This window comes from Pseudorasbora parva, chromosome 12 (genome assembly GCF_024679245.1).
Source record: "Pseudorasbora parva isolate DD20220531a chromosome 12, ASM2467924v1, whole genome shotgun sequence".
NCBI lineage: Eukaryota > Metazoa > Chordata > Actinopteri > Cypriniformes > Gobionidae > Pseudorasbora > Pseudorasbora parva.
Genome location: NC_090183.1, coordinates 1,975,766 through 1,997,174, shown reverse-complemented (window position 1 = coordinate 1,997,174; position 21,409 = coordinate 1,975,766). Strand labels below are relative to the sequence as shown.

Sequence of the window (21,409 nt, the reverse complement as noted above, 5' to 3'; positions counted from 1 at the left end):
AATACAGTGGCGTGCATCACATCTCTGTGTGTGTGTGTGTGTGTGTTTGTGGGCATGTTTCTGTGACATATGAGGACACAAATGTGTATAATGCCATGGGTATGACACAGGTATTACAGGAGAGGGTGAAATATGAGGACATTACCCATGGCCCCACTTTACAAAAGGCTTATAAATCACACAGGAGGAGTTTTTATGAGAAACTAAAAATGCAGAATGTTTCCTGTGATGGGTAGGTTTAGGGGCTGTGTGTGTGTGTGTGTGTGTGTGTGTGTGTGTGTGTGTGTGTGTGTGATGGGTAGGTTTAGGGGCTGTGTGTGTGTGTGTGTGTGTGTGTGTGTGTGTGTGTGTGTGTGTGTGTGTGTGTGTGTGTGTACGTTTAGGGGCAGTGTAAGGGGATAGAAAATACGGTTTGTACAGTATAAAAACCATTACGCCTATAGAATGTCCCCATATGTCACAAAAACAAACGTGTGTGTGTGTGTCAATATGATGTGTATGCCATCTGTAGGATCTACAGTCAAACCAAACTATATTCAGACACCTTCAACATTTTCTCACATTTGCTCCCAAATTTTACTGGTAGTGACTGTGTGAAGAATATGTCAGTTTACTCCTCACTTACAGAAATGAACTATAGTGTCCTGCACACATTATATCAGGTGTCTGAATCATTTCTGGTTTGACTGCAAATCATCAATCTCTCCAGATGTCATATAAATATCAAATCAATATATTTATAGAGCACTTTTTAAAAACAACTAGTGCTTATCGAAGTGCTGTACACACATATAGACTAAAATACAAAGAAAACAAAACAGTCAATAATAATATGAGGGAAAAAAAGCCAAAACAGAACAAAACACAAGTAAACAATAAGAGAGCAGTACTTAAATAGTGTCAAAAGCCGAACCATACATTTTTTTAAACTAGATTTAAAAACAGCAAGTGTATGAGCCTGTCTTATATAATAACCAGGGATGTTTGCATATGTTCGTATGTAGTGTAAGTGTGTGTGTTTGTTCAGTTCTCTCTCTAAGTTCAGTGTTTGAGAGATGATCTAAAGCACCTTAAATCCGCCGGTTCCCCTGTGCCGTTGTTTCAGGACAGCAGGCTAAATCGAGCCAGCCTTCGCACGCAAGCCTTCAGCTGAGGGTTTGGGCATCAATTGTGTATGAAGACTTGCGTAACTGCGCATCCGTGAATCTGGAAGAGAACATGAATATTAGAGCTGGCACTTTTGGTTACGCTGCAAAAAACAAAAGAGGGTTTTTTTGGTCTTGTTTTAAAAATGAAATATTTAACTGGAAACCTGTGTGTTATGTTTCGAATTCTGGGTCGAATGGATTCAATACAAATCAGGAGAAATCACACTATGAGTAAAACTTTATAATTAATACTTCTCACACATTACAACAACAATATGCATGAGTGCAAATTATTATTATTAACATTAAATATCCACAATGTAGAAAAAAGAAATTCCAAGGCACTCTTCTTCAAATTATTAAAAAGCCAAGTTTGTTTAACTCGCTATTTCATTGTGGAAAATGTACGTGTGGGTTGCGTTTTCCCATGTTTTTTTATATTTTCTACAATGAAATAGCGAGTTAAATAAACTTGGCTTTTTAATAATTTAAAGAAGAGTGCCTTGGAATTTCTTTTTTATACTTTAATTTCAATTCCCGATCCCAAAGAGCTCCCCGAGCACAATATAAACAATATTTTAACATTTTTCTTTAAATTATTATTATTATTACACTGTAAAAAAAGTTGTTGGTTTAACTTAAAAAAGTAAGTAACCTGGTTGCCTTAATTTTAAGTTTATTGAAATAAAAACACTGAGCTGATACAATGAAGGAAATTTGTTTAATAAATAGAAAATCAAAATATTATTGTATCTGAACCACATAAAAAATGTGATAAATTATGAAAATAGCACAATTTGGCTGCGTCATCACAAATAAAACACACAATTACCCAATATGCTTACAAAATACCGGTTTAATAAAGGTTGTCGAATCTCAAAAAATGTATTAACTCAAAATTTTAAGGCAACCAGGAGACTTTTTTTCTAAATAGTTTTTCACAGTGTAGGGGTTCAAGTATGAAGTGCTGAAACCCTATTGTTATTGTTGTTATTATTAATATTATTATTATTGTGTGCTTGTCTGAAGCTCAAACAGTACATCAATGTGCTAGCAATAATAAAATCATGCGAAATGAACATTCTTCAGCTGATAAACATGTACAGCTTCAATGCAAGTTATTGCATATTTTAATTTGGGTTAACCATTAAAATAGCATCCAAATCGTCAGAAGTGTTGTACACTCATTCCACAACCCTCAGTGTGTTCACTTTACATGCATGTTCATGATCCTAAATGAGAAATTGCATTATAACGAAAAAGTTGCTGAAATTTAAATTAAGTACAATCATTATAAACTGTTCATCGGACTGGAGCTCTTCACCAATCGTGCGTCTCAGTGGCGATGGCCAACAATACATTGAACGGGTCAAAATTATCCATTTTTCTTTTATGCCAAAAATCATTAGAATATTTTAAGATCATGTTCCATGAAGATATTTAGTAAATGTCCTACTGTAAATATATATAACATTTTTATATTATCAGTAGTAGTAATATGCATTGCTAAGGACTTCATTTGGACAGTTTTAAAGGAGATTTTCTTAATATTTAGATTTTCAATAGTTGTATCTCGGACAAACAGAGATTATTTATTCAGTTTTCAGATTATGTATAAATCTCAATTTAAAAACATTGACCCTTATGACTGGTTTTGTGGTCCAGGGTCACATATATACATAAATTAACTACAATCAACTTGGTATTTCAGTCATTTCAACTTAAATGACAGTAAACTGACTTAAGCTAAATGACTTGACCCTTGTATAACACAATGTTGGAAATTGCTTCTTATGTTGGTGTGTTAATGTAAAACATGTTTTCATGACTTGAACACTTGTTTTTAGAGAATTTATCTGGGATTAATCCATTGCAGATAGCATTTTCTAATCTTTTTTTTCTTTTCTTCAAAAGGTCTTTCTGCTTCATTTTGACTAGTAATAATCTGCCTAGCAACAAGTGAAAAAACACCTTAGTAATAGCATAGTAATAACAAAAAATGTGATTAGGGCTTTATCTTAAAATCTGCTCATTAGAAAATGACCCTGTACTTCCAGTACTTGTCAAAAAGAAAAGGTGCTTCTATTGTTTTTCCATCTTGAATTACAAGCTTGCTCCGTTCCATTAATAGCGTCAGTCTGATGTGATGGCTTTCGGATCAATGGCGGATTGGAAACGATGAAATGTCGTCTTGAGTGTTTGTCACAGGACCGAACCCAATCCATCTTTAGTGTGTCGATGAGGTATTGATTTGGTCAGTCCCTCATCGACTGGACATGCAGTAGTCTATTTAAAAAACACAACAATATCTAGAAAATATTTGCCAGATACAGCAGGCCAAACGTCGTCGCATTACACTGCAAAAAAAGTATTACGTCTTGTTTACAAAAATATCTAACATTTTGCAAATGTATGCATAAAACAAGAACAAATATCTGCCAGTGGGGTCAGAAAAAAAATGTAATTGTTTATTTTTCTGAACATTTGGCTTGTTGTTTTAATTTTGATACAACAAATCATTTTGCTTCTCAAGTAAATCAAGAATATTTAGATATTTGTACTGGAAAACAAGGCAGAAATACAAAGACAATAATTGTTTGCTGTGTAGATAAGATGCATATCAAATATTTATACCATATCAAATAAAACATTTTTTCTCCGTTAAACTGACATTTTTACTGTTAGTTTGACTTCAGATATATGAACTGCATTAGTGCTAAACTCTTTGGTCACACTTTATTTTGAGGTGTCTGTGTTGCAGTGTAATTATATATGTAAGTACTGAGTAATAATAATTAACTTTATGTACTTTATGGCAGATGATGGCAGATCATTCAGTGTTGTTGCACCCAAAATGTGGAGCTCTCTCTCCCGATCACTCCGTTTTGTTAACACTATCCCTGAATTCAAATCCATGCTCAAAACACACCTCTTTTCTGAATGTTATAGGTCTTAGAATTTTTTGTTTTTGTTTCTAAACCCGATTTCTCACTTATTGTACTTGCACTGTCAATTGCCTACTGTTGTTCTGTCTGCTCTTTTTGCCAATTTCCTTTATTGTTTGTTTGTTGTAAAGTGTCCTTGAGCTCTGGAAAGGCGCTATATAAATAATTAATAATTATTATTACTATTATTACTTACTATAGGGTTCGGATTAAGATTATGATGTGGTTTCGGCTTCATTTATAGTAATTACTAAAGAAACAAGATCACTAAAATAATGGGTTACACTTTATATTAAAGTGTCATCGTTACAGTATAATTATATATTTGTGACCCTTGACCACAAAAAAAGTCATAAGGGTCAATTTATGAGATTTAAATATCAAATGAGAGCTGAATAAATAAGCTTCCCATTGATGTATGATTTATTAGGATAGGATAATATTTGGCAAAAAAATCTAAATATGGAGAAAATCTTCTTTAAAGTTGTCCAAAGGAAGTCCTTAGCAATGCATATTACTAATAATAATACATTTACGGTAGGACATGTACAAAATATCTTCATGGAACATGATCTTAATATCCTAATGATTTTTGTCTTAAAAGAAAAATGGATAATTTTGAGCTTTATAATGTATTGTTGGCTATCGCCACAGATATACCCGTGAGACGCAGGATTGGATTTGAGCTCCAGGGTCACATTCATGTACTGAGTAATATTTAGTAACTACATGTGCTTACTTTAGTGTTTGGTTTATGTAATTATGCATAATTTACTGTTGTTACTATGGTAAGTACATGTAACATTGTAAAGTATTCCCAATTCTTTTTTTTAAATATCAGATTAGAGTAAAAATAGCTCTTGTTTCCAAGACAACTATCACTTTATTATTGTAATTTTTTCTCAGTTTATCTCTTGAGCAGATCAAATTCCAGCTTCGTCTGCAAAATCATTTCCCCATTTCTCTCTCCCGTGTCTTTATTTCTTTCTTCATCTCATCCTCTCCTCCTTCTCCTCCTCCTCCTCCTCCTCCCATCCGGCTGCATCCATCATTCCTCCCCTGATAATACAGACCATTGCTGTGCGTCACTCCTTCAGCGCTTCATTCTGTTCATCTCTCTGCTCAGCATCCATCCTCCTCCAGCAGCACGATGGACAGCACGGTTTCAGGTAAGACCTACAAAAGTAGATTTTTGCATGAGATTGCCACCATAGAATCAATGTTTTTTTTGCATGACATTGGTTTTGTTGAACATGTCCTTTGCCTCGCATAATGGTTTTGGGGTCTAATTAATAAAATGATAATTTCTCTTTAAACAACACCTATTAAGTGCTGATGCTTTACACTGCAGATTTTCCGCTATAAAAACACTGGTTCATTTGGAGGGGAGCAGTGCAGCAAAATGTGTCGCAATGTTATAGCTGTGACATTCAGGAACGCATACGGGAATCATTCTTCCACTATATAGTCTGATCATCTTGTGTTGTCTTTGCTGAGACCTTGTAAAGAACCTCGAGCAGGCGATGAGCCTGATAACATCTCTGCAGCAGTGGCGTTTTGGATATTATATAAATATCAGCAGTATATTATGCACGTTATAGCATGTCAGGGCTCCAGATCGAGAACAAATTGTGGGATTTTGCGACCTTTTTTCCTGCTGGTGCAACTAAATTTTGTTAGAGGTCGCATTGGCGCCTACCCCACGTGCCCAACTGATGAGACCGGCTATTTCTGTTACTTATGAGAAACATCAAATAACGTAATCAAAGCGGAACAGGGGCCTATTGCACAAAACTAGAATAAGGGATTAAGCCAGGATATTTTGGTAATCCTGGCTAAATTTATCTGCTAATATACAGTGTTCATTAGTACATCTTTGGTTATAGTTATCTTTCTTCGTGTGAGGGTGCCTTCAGGGTACGTTTACACGACAGCGGCGTACTAAATTTTGCATACAGATGACAAGATCACCAAGATATCGCGGCTTAATCCCTTATCCTAGTTTTGTGCAATATGCCCCAGAACCGCGCTACTCATTTGTACTGTTTATCTGCTCAGATCAATAATACACAGCATGAGTTTATACACAGCACTGGAGATCCAGTGAGAAAGCTTTTGAATTCACCACAAAATTAATAACCACATGATTTACTGTAGTAGCGCCTCATGATTTACTGTAGTAACGCCACATGATTTACTGTAGTAACGCCACATGATTTACTTTAGTAACGCCTCATGATTTACTGTAGTATCGCCTCATGATTTACTGTAGTAACGCCTCATGATTTACTGTAGTATCGCCACATGATTTACTGTAGTAACGCCTCATGATTTACTGTAGTAACGCCACATGATTTACTGTAGTAACGCCTCATGATTTACTGTAGTAATGCCTCATGATTTACTGTAGTAACGCCTCATGTTTTACTGTAGTAACGCCTCATGATTTACTGTAGTAACGCCACATGATTTGCTGTAGTAGCGCCTCATGATTTACTGTAGTAACGCCACATGATTTACTGTAGTAATGCCTCATGATTTACTGTAGTAATGCCTCATGATTTACTGTAGTAACGCCACATGATTTACTGTAGTAATGCCACATGATTTACTGTAGTAGCGCCTCATGATTTACTGTAGTAACGCCACATGATTTACTGTAGTAATGCCTCATGATTTACTGTAGTAACGCCTCATGTTTTACTGTAGTAACGCCTCATGATTTACTGTAGTAACGCCACATGATTTGCTGTAGTATCGCCTCATGATTTACTTTAGTAACGCCTCATGATTTACTGTAGTAACGCCACATGATTTACTGTAGTAGCGCCTCATGATTTACTGTAGTAACGCCACATGATTTACTGTAGTAATGCCTCATGATTTACTGTAGTAATGCCTCATGATTTACTGTAGTAACGCCACATGATTTACTGTAGTAATGCCACATGATTTACTGTAGTAGCGCCTCATGATTTACTGTAGTAACGCCACATGATTTACTGTAGTAATGCCTCATGATTTACTGTAGTAACGCCTCATGTTTTACTGTAGTAACGCCTCATGATTTACTGTAGTAACGCCACATGATTTGCTGTAGTATCGCCTCATGATTTACTTTAGTAACGCCTCATGATTTACTGTAGTATCGCCTCATGATTTACTGTAGTAACGCCTCATGATTTACTGTAGTAACGCCTCATGATTTACTTTAGTAACGCCACATGATTTACTGTAGTAACGCCTCATGATTTACTGTAGTAACGCCTCATGATTTACTGTAGTAACGCCTCATGATTTACTGTAGTATCGCCTCATGATTTACTGTAGTAACGCCACATGATTTACTGTAGTAACGCCTCATGATTTACTTTAGTAACGCCTCATGATTTACTGTAGTATCGCCTCATGATTTACTGTAGTAACACCTCATGATTTACTGTAGTAACGCCTCATGATTTACTGTAGTAACGCCTCATGATTTACTGTAGTAACGCCTCATGATTTACTGTAGTAACGCCTCATGATTTACTGTAGAAACGCCTCATGATTTGCTGTAGTAACGCCTCATGATTTGCTGTAGTAACGCTTCATGATTTACTGTAGTAACGCCTCATGATTTACTGTAGTAACGCTTCATGATTTGCTGTAGTAACGCCTCATGATTTGCTGTAGTAACGCCACATGATTTACTGTAGTAACGCCTCATGATTTACTGTAGTAACGCCTCATGATTTACTGTAGTAACGCCTCATGATTTACTGTAGTAACGCCTCATGATTTACTGTAGTAACGCCTCATGATTTACTGTAGTAACGCCACATGATTTACTGTAGTAACGCCTCATGATTTACTGTAGTAACGCCTCATGATTTACTGTTGTAACGCCTCATGATTTACTGTAGTAACGCCTCATGATTTACTGTAGTAACGCCTCATGATTTACTGTAGTAACGCCTCATGATTTACTGTAGTAACGCCACATGATTTACTGTAGTAACGCCACATGATTTACTGTAGTAACGCCACATGATTTACTGTAGTAACGCCTCATGATTTACTGTAGTAACGCCTTATGATTTACAGTAGTAACGCCTCATGATTTACTGTAGTAACGCCTCATGATTTACTGTAGTAACGCCTCATGATTTACTGTAGTAACGCCTCATGATTTACTGTTGTAACGCCTCATGATTTACTGTTGTAACGCCTCATGATTTACTGTAGTAACGCCTCATGATTTACTGTTGTAACGCCACATGATTTACTGTAGTAACGCCACATGATTTACTGTAGTAACGCCTCATGATTTACTGTAGTAACGCCACATGATTTGCTGGAGTAACGCCTCATGATTTACTGTAGTAACGCCACATGATTTACTGGAGTAACGCCACATGATTTACTGGAGTAACGCCTCATGATTTACTGTAGTAACGCCTCATGATTTGCTGTAGTAACGCCACATGATTTACTGTAGTAACGCCACATGATTTACTGTAGTAACGCCTCATGATTTACTGTAGTAACGCCACATGATTTACTGTAGTAACGCCACATGATTTACTGTAGTAACGCCTCATGATTTACTGTAGTAACGCCACATGATTTACTGTAGTAACGCCACATGATTTACTGTAGTAATGCCTCATGATTTACTGTTGTAACGCCACATGATTTACTGTAGTAACGCCTCATGATTTACTGTAGTAATGCCTCATGACTTACTGTAGTAACGCCTCATGATTTGCTGTAGTAACGCCTCAATTTACTGTAGTAACGCCTCATGATTTGCTGTAGTAATGCCTCAATTTACTGTAGTAACGCCTCATGATTTGCTGTAGTAACGCCTCAATTTACTGTAGTAACGCCTCATGATTTGCTGTAGTAACGCCTCATGATTTGCTGTAGTAACGCCTCATGATTTACTGTTGTAACGCCTCATGATTTACTGTAGTAATGCCTCATGATTTACTGTAGTAACGCCACATGATTTACTGTAGTAACGCCTCATGATTTACTGTAGTAACGCCTCATGATTTACTGTTGTAACGCCACATGATTTACTGTAGTAACGCCTCATGATTTACTGTAGTAATGCCTCATGATTTACTGTTGTAACGCCTCATGATTTACTGTAGTAATGCCTCATGATTTACTGTAGTAACGCCACATGATTTACTGTAGTAACGCCTCATGATTTACTGTAGTAACGCCACATGATTTACTGTAGTAACGCCTCATGATTTACTGTAGTAACGCCACATGATTTACTGTAGTAACGCCACATGATTTACTGTAGTATCGCCACATGATTTACTGTAGTAATGCCACATGATTTACTGTAGTAACGCCTCATGATTTACTGTAGTAACGCCTCATGATTTACTGTTGTAACGCCTCATGATTTACTGTAGTAACGCCTCATGATTTACTGTAGTAACGCCTCATGATTTACTGTAGTAACGCCTCATGATTTACTGTTGTAACGCCTCATGATTTACTGTTGTAACGCCTCATGACGCCTCATGATTTACTGTAGTAACGCCTTATGATTTACTGTAGTAACGCCTCATGATTTACTGTAGTAATGCCTCATGATTTACTGTTGTAACGCCTCATGATTTACTGTAGTAACGCCTCATGATTTACTGTAGTAACGCCTCATGATTTACTGTAGTAACGCCTCATGATTTACTGTTGTAACGCCTCATGATTTACTGTAGTAATGCCTCATGATTTACTGTAGTAACGCCACATGATTTACTGTAGTAACGCCTCATGATTTACTGTAGTAACGCCTCATGATTTACTGTAGTAACGCCTCATGATTTACGGTAGTAACGCCTCATGATTTACGGTAGTAACGCCTCATGTTTTACTGTAGTAACGCCTCATGATTTACTGTAGTAACGCCTCATGTTTTACTGTAGTAACGCCTCATGATTTACTGTAGTAACGCCTCATGATTTACTGTAGTAACGCTTCATGATTTACTGTAGTAACGCCTCATGATTTACGGTAGTAACGCCTCATGATTTACGGTAGTAACGCCTCATGTTTTACTGTAGTAACGCCTCATGATTTACTGTAGTAACGCCTCATGATTTACTGTAGTAACGCCTCATGATTTACTGTAGTAACGCCACATGATTTACTGTAGTAACGCCACATGATTTACTGTAGTAACGCCTCATGATTTACTGTAGTAACGCCTCATGATTTACTGTAGTAACGCCTCATGATTTACTGTAGTAACGCCTCATGATTTACTGTAGTAACGCCTCATGATTTACTGTAGTAACGCCTCATGATTTACTGTAGTAACACCTCATGATTTACTGTAGTAACGCCTCATGATTTACTGTAGTAATGCCACATGATTTACTGTAGTAACGCCTCATGATTTACTGTAGTAACACCTCATGATTTACTGTAGTAACGCCACATGATTTACTGTAGTAACGCCTCATGATTTACTGTAGTAACGCCTCATGTTTTACTGTAGTAACGCCTCATGATTTACTGTAGTAACGCCTCATGATTTACTGTAGTAACGCCACATGATTTACTGTAGTAACGCCTCATGATTTACTGTAGTAACGCCACATGATTTACTGTAGTAACGCCTCATGATTTACTGTAGTAACGCCACATGATTTACTGTAGTAACGCCTCATGATTTACTGTAGTAACGCCTCATGATTTACTGTTGTAACGCCTCATGATTTACTGTAGTAACGCCTCATGATTTACTGTAGTAACGCCACATGATTTACTGTAGTAATGCCTTATGATTTACTGTAGTAACGCCACATGATTTACTGTAGTAACGCCACATGATTTACTGTAGTAACGCCTCATGATTTACTGTAGTAACGCCTCATGATTTACTGTAGTAACGCCACATGATTTACTGTAGTAACGCCTCATGATTTACTGTAGTAACGCCTCATGATTTACTGTAGTAACGCCACATGATTTACTGTAGTAACGCCTCATGATTTACTTTAGTAACGCCTCATGATTTACTGTAGTATCGCCTCATGATTTACTGTAGTAACGCCACATGATTTACTGTAGTAACGCCTCATGATTTACTGTAGTAACGCCACATGATTTACTGTAGTAACGCCTCATGATTTACTGTAGTAACGCCACATGATTTACTGTAGTAACGCCTCATGATTTACTGTTGTAACGCCTCATGATTTACTGTAGTAACGCCTCATGATTTACTGTAGTAACGCCTCATGATTTACTGTAGTAACGCCTCATGATTTACTGTAGTAACGCCTCATGATTTACTGTAGTAACGCCTCATGATTTATGGTAGTAATGCCTTATGATTTACTAAAGCTGTCAGTCAGTTTAGTGTGAGATTATAGCAAGCTCAGTTCTTCACTGTTAAATTTCCAATAAACAAACATCTAATGTTAGTAACTGCACTAATTAGCAAAACAATAGTAATTTTAATGATTAAATTGACTTTATGATCAATTTGTCTCTGTCTGTATAACTGGTGTCGCTTCTCTCAAATGTTAGTCTGGAGTCCTGCGTGTTGTCTGATCTTATATCTGGTGGATGCAGCAGGATTTGAGTTCTCATCTCTCTTGCAAAGTCACCTTTCCTTTGAGCTCATGTGTGATAAATACACACATACACACTCCAAACCACTCGGCTTGGTTGCACATGACACAGAAAACTCAGAACCCATTCACTTCAGTAATAAACACTAGCATGAATGTTCTGCCCTTTTTGCATGCATGCATTTGGACTCAGTTAGTGTCTGCGATTTGGAATTCCTGAAATCATGCGTCTTGAGGATCGGTGTCACACAGTTCGCCTTCACACACGCGCTCACACACGGAATTAATTTGCTGACATGTGCTGTGGTGACCAGATCAATAATGCATGAATTTGTAAAAGGGTGTGGTCTGTGTTGATGTTCATTGTTAATTCATGTTAACTAATGTAGTTAACCTTATTAAAGTGTTTTAATGTGTCCTTGTTTAATACAGCTACATTAGATATTTTGTAACTATCTGACATCAATTGTATTTAAGGTTAGAATAAGTGCTCGGATCGTAGTATCTAGTCTGTACTTTCCTCACCATATATATATATATATATATATATGACCCTGGAGCACAAAGCCAACAATAAATTGTCGGTTTTTATTTTATGCCAAAAATCATTAGGATATTAAGGTCATGTTTCATGAAGATATTTTGTAAATTTCCTACCGTAAGTATATCAAAAATGTATTATTAGTAGTAATATGCATTTCTAAGGACTTGATTTGGACAACTTTAAAGGAGATTGTCTCAATATTTAGATTTTTCTTTGCACCCTCAGATTCCAGATTTTCAAATGGTTGGTTTTGTGGTCCAGAGTCACACACATCACTGTTGTTATTAAAAGATTTCCATTGAAAAAAATTATATATATCTTGCTTTCTTTCACAGGTTACTCTGAGAAGCTGAGAGAGATGTCGGTGTTGTCTCTCATCTGCTCTTGTTTGTATTCCCAGCCTCATCCCAACACCTTCGGTCAGTTTGAAGGTGGGAGCTTTGACGGTCAGTAACTGGAGGCCTTTCTACAGGATTATTTAAGATTTGGTCATGCATTTGTCATCATCTTCCCTCACAGATATGGAGGTGAAGTCACTGAATAAGCGAGCATCTGGCCAGGCATTTGAGGTCATCCTCAAGAGTCCAACTGACCTGTCTCCGGAGAGACCCCAGACGCTGGCGCTGCCGCCCCAGAAGAAGGAGCCTTCACTGGGGGAACTGCAGAGGAGGCTGGAGGCCGCCGAGGAGAGGCGGAGGGTCAGATGATGCTTTTACACACTTACAAAAAGTACCACGGTTGCAAAAGGTTCCTTCTTGTTCTAGTCAGTCAGCAGGTTTCTTGAGCAACACATCCAGATGGCTAGAATAACATTTAATTATTTAGCAGATGCATTTGTCAAAGCACAAGCACATGGGTAACTGAGAATCTTCACACTATAAAAGAAGGGTGAAACATTCCAGGGAAGTTTCTCTCAAAGTTATTAGCAAACTTTCTTCTAGTAACACTACCAGAATGTCTGTTGAAAATCGTCCAGTTATTAAAGGGATAGTTCACCAAAAATGAAAATGTGATGTTTATCTGCTTACCCCCAGGGCATCAAAGATATAGGTGACTTTGTTTCTTCAGTAGAACACAGATTTTTAACTCCAACCGTTGCTCGTATAATGCATGTCAATTGGGTGTATTTCTATGAGAGTAAAAAAGCCTGTCAGTTGTATAATGCATGTCAATGGTCAAAGTAAAAAAAACACCATATTAAACCCTGCAGCTCGTGACATCACATTGATGTCTTCAGGCACGAAACAATCAAGACACAATGTTTAAAATTAATGTTAATACTTGTCCCTTAAAGCTGCTGTCCGTAACTTTTTTTGTGTTCAAGATTTACAAAAATTATATAATGAGAATGTACAACATGAATCCATTTTCCAAACCGTGTATTTGTCTTACCCTGAATCATTACGCTACACTTATAATAAGTATTTATATTGGGACTATTTCAGGCCAGACTGGTAGGAACCGCTGCGGAGGAGCACAGTCCCTGCGTGACTCGCCATAGACCTAAACAGAGAGAAGTAGCTCCGGCTGCAATGTTCTTAATCTAGACGCATGCATTTCTGTTTATTAACCACTAGAGTGCAAAAAGTTATGGACTGCAGCTTTAATGTTTGCAAAATGATAAAATGGTAATGTTCACATAACCAAGAAAACACTTTTTTAAGTGACATATCATACGAAGTGAATATGGTGATATATTCTATTTACACATTGTAAAAGTGTTTTTTTGCAATATGTGTAAAAGTAATTAGACGCTATTTATACTTATGCAGATGCATACTATTTGTTTCTCGGTATTGTTGTACATTAACAAGATGTAATAATAACTGGGTGTAAATGATTATTAATTAAAATTATTAAATGGATGCCACCTTGATGGGACAATAAAAGCCCTCCCTACACCGACCCCTACCTAATAAATGTTTTTATTATTATTAAACATTTCTTTAGGCACTTTATGTCCATTTTTAGAACATTTTCTAAATTTTTATTGAACTTAAATGCCCTTCCGATGTGATTGGGAAAAGGGAGAAGAGCGAGCTCTGCAAAAGGTGGATTCGAAGCTGGGTCGATCGTGACAACCTAGATCTTGAAGCTTTATTGTGCGTTCACACCGTCAAAATTCGCTCTGGCCGCCTTGCCAACAATGCTGTATAAAGGTTCGTGGAGGCGCTGGTGCTCTGACATAGATAGAAATGCTTGGTCTTTTTTTTAAACTGTATTTAAGAGGGCGCAAAGCAAACAAGCATGTTGATTGGCAGACTGACCAGAATTAGGGTATAAGTTAACCTCATGAAATGGTTTAAATGTGAAAGTAAGAATGAATTGCATTCCCACTGAAAAACTTACCTTAAGGATTATTAGGAACACCTCTTCAATTTCTCATTAATGCAATTATCTAATCAACCAATCACATGGCAGTTGCTTCAGTGCATTTAGGGGTGTGGTCCTGGTCAAGACAATCTCCTGAACTCCAAACTGAATGTCAGAATGGGAAAGAAAGGTGATTTAAGCCGTTTTAAGCGTGGCATGGTTGTTGGTGCCAGACAGGCTGGTCTGAGTATTTCACAATCTGCTCAGTTACTGGGATTTTCACACACAACCATTTCTAGGGTTTACAAAGAATGGTGTGAAAAGGGAAACGCATCCAGTATGCAGCAGTCCTGTGGGCGAAAAAGCCTTGTTGATGCTCGAGGTCAGAGGAGAATGGGCCGACTGATTCAAGCTGATAGAAGAGCAACTTTGACTGAAATAACCACTCGTTACAACCGAGGTATGCAGCAAAGCATTTGTGAAGCCACAACACACACAACCTTGAGGCGGATGGGCTACAACAGCAGAAGACCCCACCGGGTACCACTCATCTCCACTACAAATAGGAAAAAGAGGTGAAAATTTGCACGAGCTCACCAAAATTAAACAGTTGAAGACTGGAAAAATGTCGTCTGGTCTGATGAGTCTCGATTTCTGTTGAGACATTCAGATGGTAGAGTCAGAATTTGGCGTAAACAGAATGAGAACATGGATCCATCATGCCTTGTTCCCACTGTGCAGGCTGGTGGTGGTGGTGTAATGGTGTGGGGGATGTTTTCTTGGCACACTTTAGGCCCCTTAGTGCCAATTCGGCATCGTTTAAATGCCACGGCCTACCTGAGCATTGTCTCTGACCATGTCCATCCCTTTATGACCACCATGTCCCCATCCTCTGATGGCTACTTCCAGCAGGATAATGCACCATGTCACAAAGCTCAAATAATTTCAAATTGGTTTCTTGAGCATGACGATGAGTTGACTGTACTAAAATGGCCGCCACAGTCCCCAGATCTCAAACCAATAGAGCATCTTTGGGATGTGGTGGAACGGGAGCTTCGTGCCCTGGATGTGCATCCCACAAATCTCCATCAACTGCAAGATGCTCTCCTATCAATATGGGCCAACATTTCTAAAGAATGCTTTCAGCACCTTGTTGAATCAATGCCACGTAGAATTAAGGCAGTTCTGAAGGGGAAAGGGGGTCAAACACAGAATTAGTGTGGTGTTCCTAATAATCCTTTAGGTGAGTGTAGATGCCATTAGATATGAATATGTTAATCATTTAGTACCATAGTATTGCCATCTGATAACCAACACAGTCCTCTTTTGTACCTGTCTATTGCTGTTTTCGTGATTTTGTCCCACCTTTTGTCCTCTTTTTAAATGTCAAAGAAGCTTCTCCTCACAGTTTCATCTACTCTTTCTGCTCTTCTTTGTGTAGTCCCAAGAGAAGCAGGTCCTGAAGCAGTTGGCGGAGAAACGGGAGCGTGAGAAGGAGGTGCTCAACAAGGCCCAGGAGGTCAACAACAACTACAGCAAGATGACCGAGGAGAAACTCAACCACAAAATGGAGCTGAACAAAGAAAACCGCATGGCCCGTCTCAATGCCCTCAAGCAGCGTCTGAGAGAGAAGGCGAGTCTGGTTTTCTCTCATGAAATAGTCTTTCTTAATACATGTTCCTGGTCGTACTGGATGTTAGTCTATAGAAAATGTATATAGATGTACAAAGTCAAAGTCCTATTCCCGTGTTTTGTAATGGGAGTATATCCTTAAAATCCATGGCAATCTGTCTATTTTACATTTACACATTTGACAATTTTATCCAAATTAACTTGCATTGCAATTAAGGTATACATCTTTTTAGTTCATGCATTCCCTGGGAATTGAACCAATGTCCTTGGTGTTGCTCTTTGTTTAAAACACTTTTTATGATCCAATACATAAACGTAGTCATGAAAAAAATGGGCTGGGAATACCATTTAATTTGGACTTTTAGGAAATAATGAACTGAATATGGCTTGAATCTTACCACACTTCCCATTGCATGTTGTTTTTCTAGGGTAACAGGATTACAAATTAGCTTTACTGTCAATTAAAAGGCAAGGCAAGGCAAGTTTATTTGTATAGCACATTTCATACCCAATGGCAATTCAAAGTGCTTTACATTGAAATTAATTAAAACAGTGGTAACAAATGTATGAGAAAAAAAAGAGTACCATATGGACGAATAAAAAGAGAACTAGTTGTTTCCTTCCTGATTACTGCAAAACAATTCTTATTGATTGAACATTCATTATGTTCTCTATTCTCTTTGTCAGGAGGTTCACGCTGCAGAAGTGCGTAAGAATAAGGAACTTCACACTGAGCTCTCTGGATAAGGACACTCTTTGAAGCCAGAGACATGAGACGTCCAGTCATGACCGCATTTGGAGATAATCTCATTCTTTGGCCACACTGTCTTAAGAAAGGTCATATCAGACTCACCTTATCAGTTTCCTTATCAATAAATGTCTGAGCATATATCAACATCCCACATGCACTACGTGGACATGAGTATGTGAGCACCCAAATGATTAATTTCAGAACCCTGGGCATTAATAGACATTTGGAACTGAACTGGATCAGACTCCAAGAAGAGCTTTAAGGAAGGATCCAAAAGGCTCTTCTTTGAGTCTGATCCAGTTTATGCCAAAGTTATTAAAGGGTTGTTTCACCCAAAAATACAATTTCTGTCATTCTTTGTTCCAAACCCATAAGACCTTCGTTGATCATCGGAGCACAAAGGAAGAATGAAATCCAAGAGCTCTCTGACCCCTCCATAGACAGCAATATAATGAACACTTTCAAGGCCCAGAAAGGTAGTAAAGACAGCTTTAAAATAGTCATGTGACTCCAGTGGTTCAACCTTAATGTTATGAAGCCACGATAATACATTTTGTGTGCAAAAAACAAACACAAATAACGACTTTATTTAACAATGTATTCACGTTGGTCAGCTCTCACGCATGCGTTGTGGTGATCACATGATCAGCTTCAGCCAATGGTAAGCCGGCGTTCAAAGTGCTGGACTGTATTTACTATGTCGACAGCGTAGGAGACTGGCACAGACGTGAAGAAATTGTTGAATAAAGTCGTTATTTTCGTTTGTTTTTCGGTTCATAACATTAAGGTTGAACTACTGTAGTCGCATGACTATTTTAAAGATGTCTTTACTTCCTTTCTGAGCCTTGAAAGTGTTCATTACATTGCTGTCTATGGAGGGGTCAGAGTGTTCGGATTATATAAAAAATATCTTCATTTGTGTTCCGAAGATGAACAAAAGTCTGACGGGTTTGGAACGACATGAGGGTGAGGAATTAATTTCATTTTTGGGTGAACCCTTTCTTTAAGGTCTAGACTTTCTTGATGATCCTTGTGTGGTTTTCTAACAAAGACGTGTTCCTGAGATGTCCTGTCATATCCTTATCCCGAAACAAAAATTATAGCTCAAATCAGATTCAAATTAGCTGATAAGAATGTTGTTCAGCCGTTAGCCAAACCCTAAACAAATCCTTTGACATATATTCCTCAAATCTGATTGGCTGATCGTGATCCAGGAACATGTCCTACTTGGCAAAATAAGTCACAAGGACACTGTCATGCTGAAACAGTCAAGCGTGCTCCCAAACGGTTAAACATTACCAGAATGTCATTGTGCGGAGTAGCAATAAGATTAAAAAAATATTGGACTAGGCAAATGTATTTATTAGAAAGGGGTGCCCACATACTTATGGCCATTATGCTTATCTTCCTGCTAAAAAATAACAACTTAGACCAGCTTAAATCCCAAGATTAACTTATTTTAGATTGCCATTGGTGTACAAGCTTATCGCCGCAGATCCAGCATGAAAGTGTTCAAACGTACCTTAATGCCACAATGGTTTGATCTGGTCATTTATTCTGGTCTTGCTTGTAATTTAGCGGGGTTGAATCTCACAAAACCAAGAAAATATGACTATCCACATTTACACTGCACTTTATGGAATAAGATTCATTCACATTGGTAGTTTAGGTGCATTTCAAGGGTCGCTGCCTTGTTTGTTTTTCAGTGACCGGTAAGAGAAATGTCTAAGCTATATGCTGCTAACTGGTTTCTGAAAACCATTTAAAATAAGATTAAAGCATTACATGTTCGTAACGAGGAGTCTGTGTCATTTTTGCAACTAAAGAAAACAGGAAATGATTTAAGATGGCAACTCATTGACCTTATTTGTTGATGTCTTCACTCCGACGTCATAATCCTATCACGCATTTGCTGTTATTTTTTATATTCTTACTAATGTTTTGGCAATTTAGTCTTTCTGAGTATCTGTGAACGTTCTGTTGTGAGTGTTTTGGTTGTTTGACAAGTTCCTGATCAGGTTTTGAATATGGAAACTGATGACGCAGCATTTGCTAAATATAGTTTCTAAACCATCGTTAGGACTTTTATTGCTGGTTTTATGATACAAGTGTGTGTTTGCATACGTGTCATATGACAAACACTGGTCAAAGTGTGATGCAGATTACAGATAAATGAAACTGACGTGGTTTTGTTTTACTGCCTACTGCCTTTGTTTGTTGATATTAGAGCACACTGCAGCAGGCCAGGAGAATGTTACTTTCTCTGTGTGTGTGTGTGTGTGTGTGTGTGTGTGTGTGTGTGTGTCCTGGTTTCTGTGAGTCATGTGGATCTGAAAGCACATTTAAAAGTAAACACAATTCTGACATTCCTTGGTCATTAAGTCAGAAGCAGAAACATCAGGGATTATCAGACACGTAGCAGATAAACCTGTTTTGTTTGTGGCACGATTTGGGATTTGAAAGGGAGTGTTCCAGTCAGGTGGTGGATTAATAAATATTTACTCCAAACGCATGTGATGTCAATCTTGAAGGCTCAATTAAAGCAGTTTCGTTCACCTGTTTTGTTTAATAGTTTGTTTACTGTTCCAGTCTGACTGTGTTGGACCTGTAGTTCAGTTTTCTCAGATGTAATCATGTTCATAACTCACCACCATAGATCTAATGTATTTATCTTGTGCAGTTTCTGTGTATATTTTTGAAGGACTCCAACATTGGAAACCTTATCGCTTCAATTCAGTCTTAACATTTCAGTGCTGATTGTTTTTTTTTAAATGTCAAAAGGTAATTGCATTTAAAGCGCTCCAATATAACAAGCTCTCATTTAATGAGTATGCATCAGTTCAGGAATAACATTATGACCACCTTACTAATATGTTGTGTTGGTCCATGGACTCCCTGAAGGTGTGCTGTATCTGGCACCAAGATGTTAACAGCAGATCCGTTAAGTCCTGTAAGTTGCGAGGTTGATCGGACTTGTTTGTTCAGCACATCCCACAGATGCTCGATTGGATTGAGATCTGGGGAATCTGGAGGCCGAGTCGACGCCTCAAACTGGTTGTTGTGCTCCTCAAACCATTCCTGAAGCATTTGTGCTTTGTGTCAGGAGCATTATCCTGCTGGAAGAGCCACAGCCACCAGAATACAGTTTACATCAAAGGCTGAACATGGTCTCAGCAATGCTTAGGTAGGTGGAGCGTGTCTAAGTAACATCCACATGGATGGAGGACCCAAGGTTTCCCAGCAGAACATTGACCAAAGCATCACACTGCCTCACACAACTTGCAGGACTTAAAGGATCTGCTGCTATCATCTTGGTACCAGATACCACATCACACTGCCTCCGCCGGCTCGCCTTCTTCCCATAGTGCATCCTGGGGCCATGTGTTCCCCAGGTGAGCTTTCTATCAGAACCAGCATTAACTTCTGGAGCACACAGCATTAACTGATCGGGCCCCACGGGCCAGCCTTCGCTCCCCACGTGCATCAATGAGCCTTGGCCGCCCATGACCCTGTGGCCGGTTCTCCACTGGTCCTTCCTTGGAGCACTTTTGATAGATACTGACCACTGCAGACCGGGAACAGCCCACAAGAGCTGCAGTTCTGGAGATGCTCTGACCCAGTCGTCTAGCCGTCACAATCTGGCCAAACTCGCTCAAATCCTTACGCTTGCCCATTTTTCCTGCTTCACACACATCAACTCTGAGGACAAAATGTTCACTTGCTGCCTAATATATCCCACCCACTAACAGGAGCCGTGATGAAGAGATCATCAGTGCTATTCACTTCACCTCTCAGTGCTCATAATGTTATGCCTGATTGGTATATAATCTTAATTTTCTTTTATTATCATTAGGTCCTGGTTAAAAGAAACATTTTAAATACAGGGAAAAGATTGTTCAGTATATATTCTGAAATATGTACATTTTTAATGTTTTTTGCATGTCTCTGTTGTTTTTAAAATGCTTCAAGACAAACCAAGAGCAAATGCATCAGAGATGAGTATTTTCTCCCGAAGCAAGGGTGTCGAGTTACATTTAAACTATTTAAGGCATGAAGGGGAAACAAAAACATTTAAATATGTCATTTTGGTGGGTAAAGATGAGTTTAAATGGATACAATTATTGACTACAGGGGGACTTTAAACCTGTACAATGTGGAAAACGTCTAATTTGTGTAAAAATGCTCATACATGCAAACATTAATGTCCAGTTTTGTATGTATAACAGCAAAAGTTTATTATAATTGATCATTTCCTACCTCAGTTTACCCCTACAACTGACATTAAGAGTTGTCTGTTTGTGATTCTGTAAGATAACAGCTGTGTGTGTCAAGCTCTTCTGTTTGCTTCCTGTTGTTTTCATCAGTATTGAAACTGAAAGCTAGAACTGCATTTGCACTGCTCAGTAAAAGCCCACTGTGCTGGAAAAGGAAACTTATTGTGTAAGGGAGTGGCTTAGCCAGCGTCACTCGACAACATCTATAAATTG

At 38.1% G+C, this 21,409-nt stretch overlaps 1 protein-coding gene across 2 annotated transcripts; it reads left to right on the top strand.

Moving 5' to 3' along the window:
• Positions 1-4,744: 4,744 nt before the first annotated feature.
• stmn3 (stathmin-like 3) lies at positions 4,745-18,717 on the top strand. 2 transcript variants are annotated; one of them, XM_067458732.1, is made up of 5 exons: positions 4,745-5,262; positions 12,562-12,672; positions 12,746-12,924; positions 15,981-16,172; positions 16,859-18,717. In XM_067458732.1, the coding sequence occupies exons 1-5, from the start codon at positions 5,244-5,246 to the stop codon at positions 16,916-16,918; spliced, it is 561 nt and encodes a 186-aa protein (XP_067314833.1). In that variant the 5' UTR covers positions 4,745-5,243; the 3' UTR covers positions 16,919-18,717. The 2 variants fall into 2 exon arrangements, with proteins under 2 accessions (XP_067314833.1, XP_067314834.1); XM_067458733.1 differs by having other exon boundaries at positions 4,749-5,262; positions 12,562-12,657.
• Positions 18,718-21,409: the final 2,692 nt, after the last annotated feature.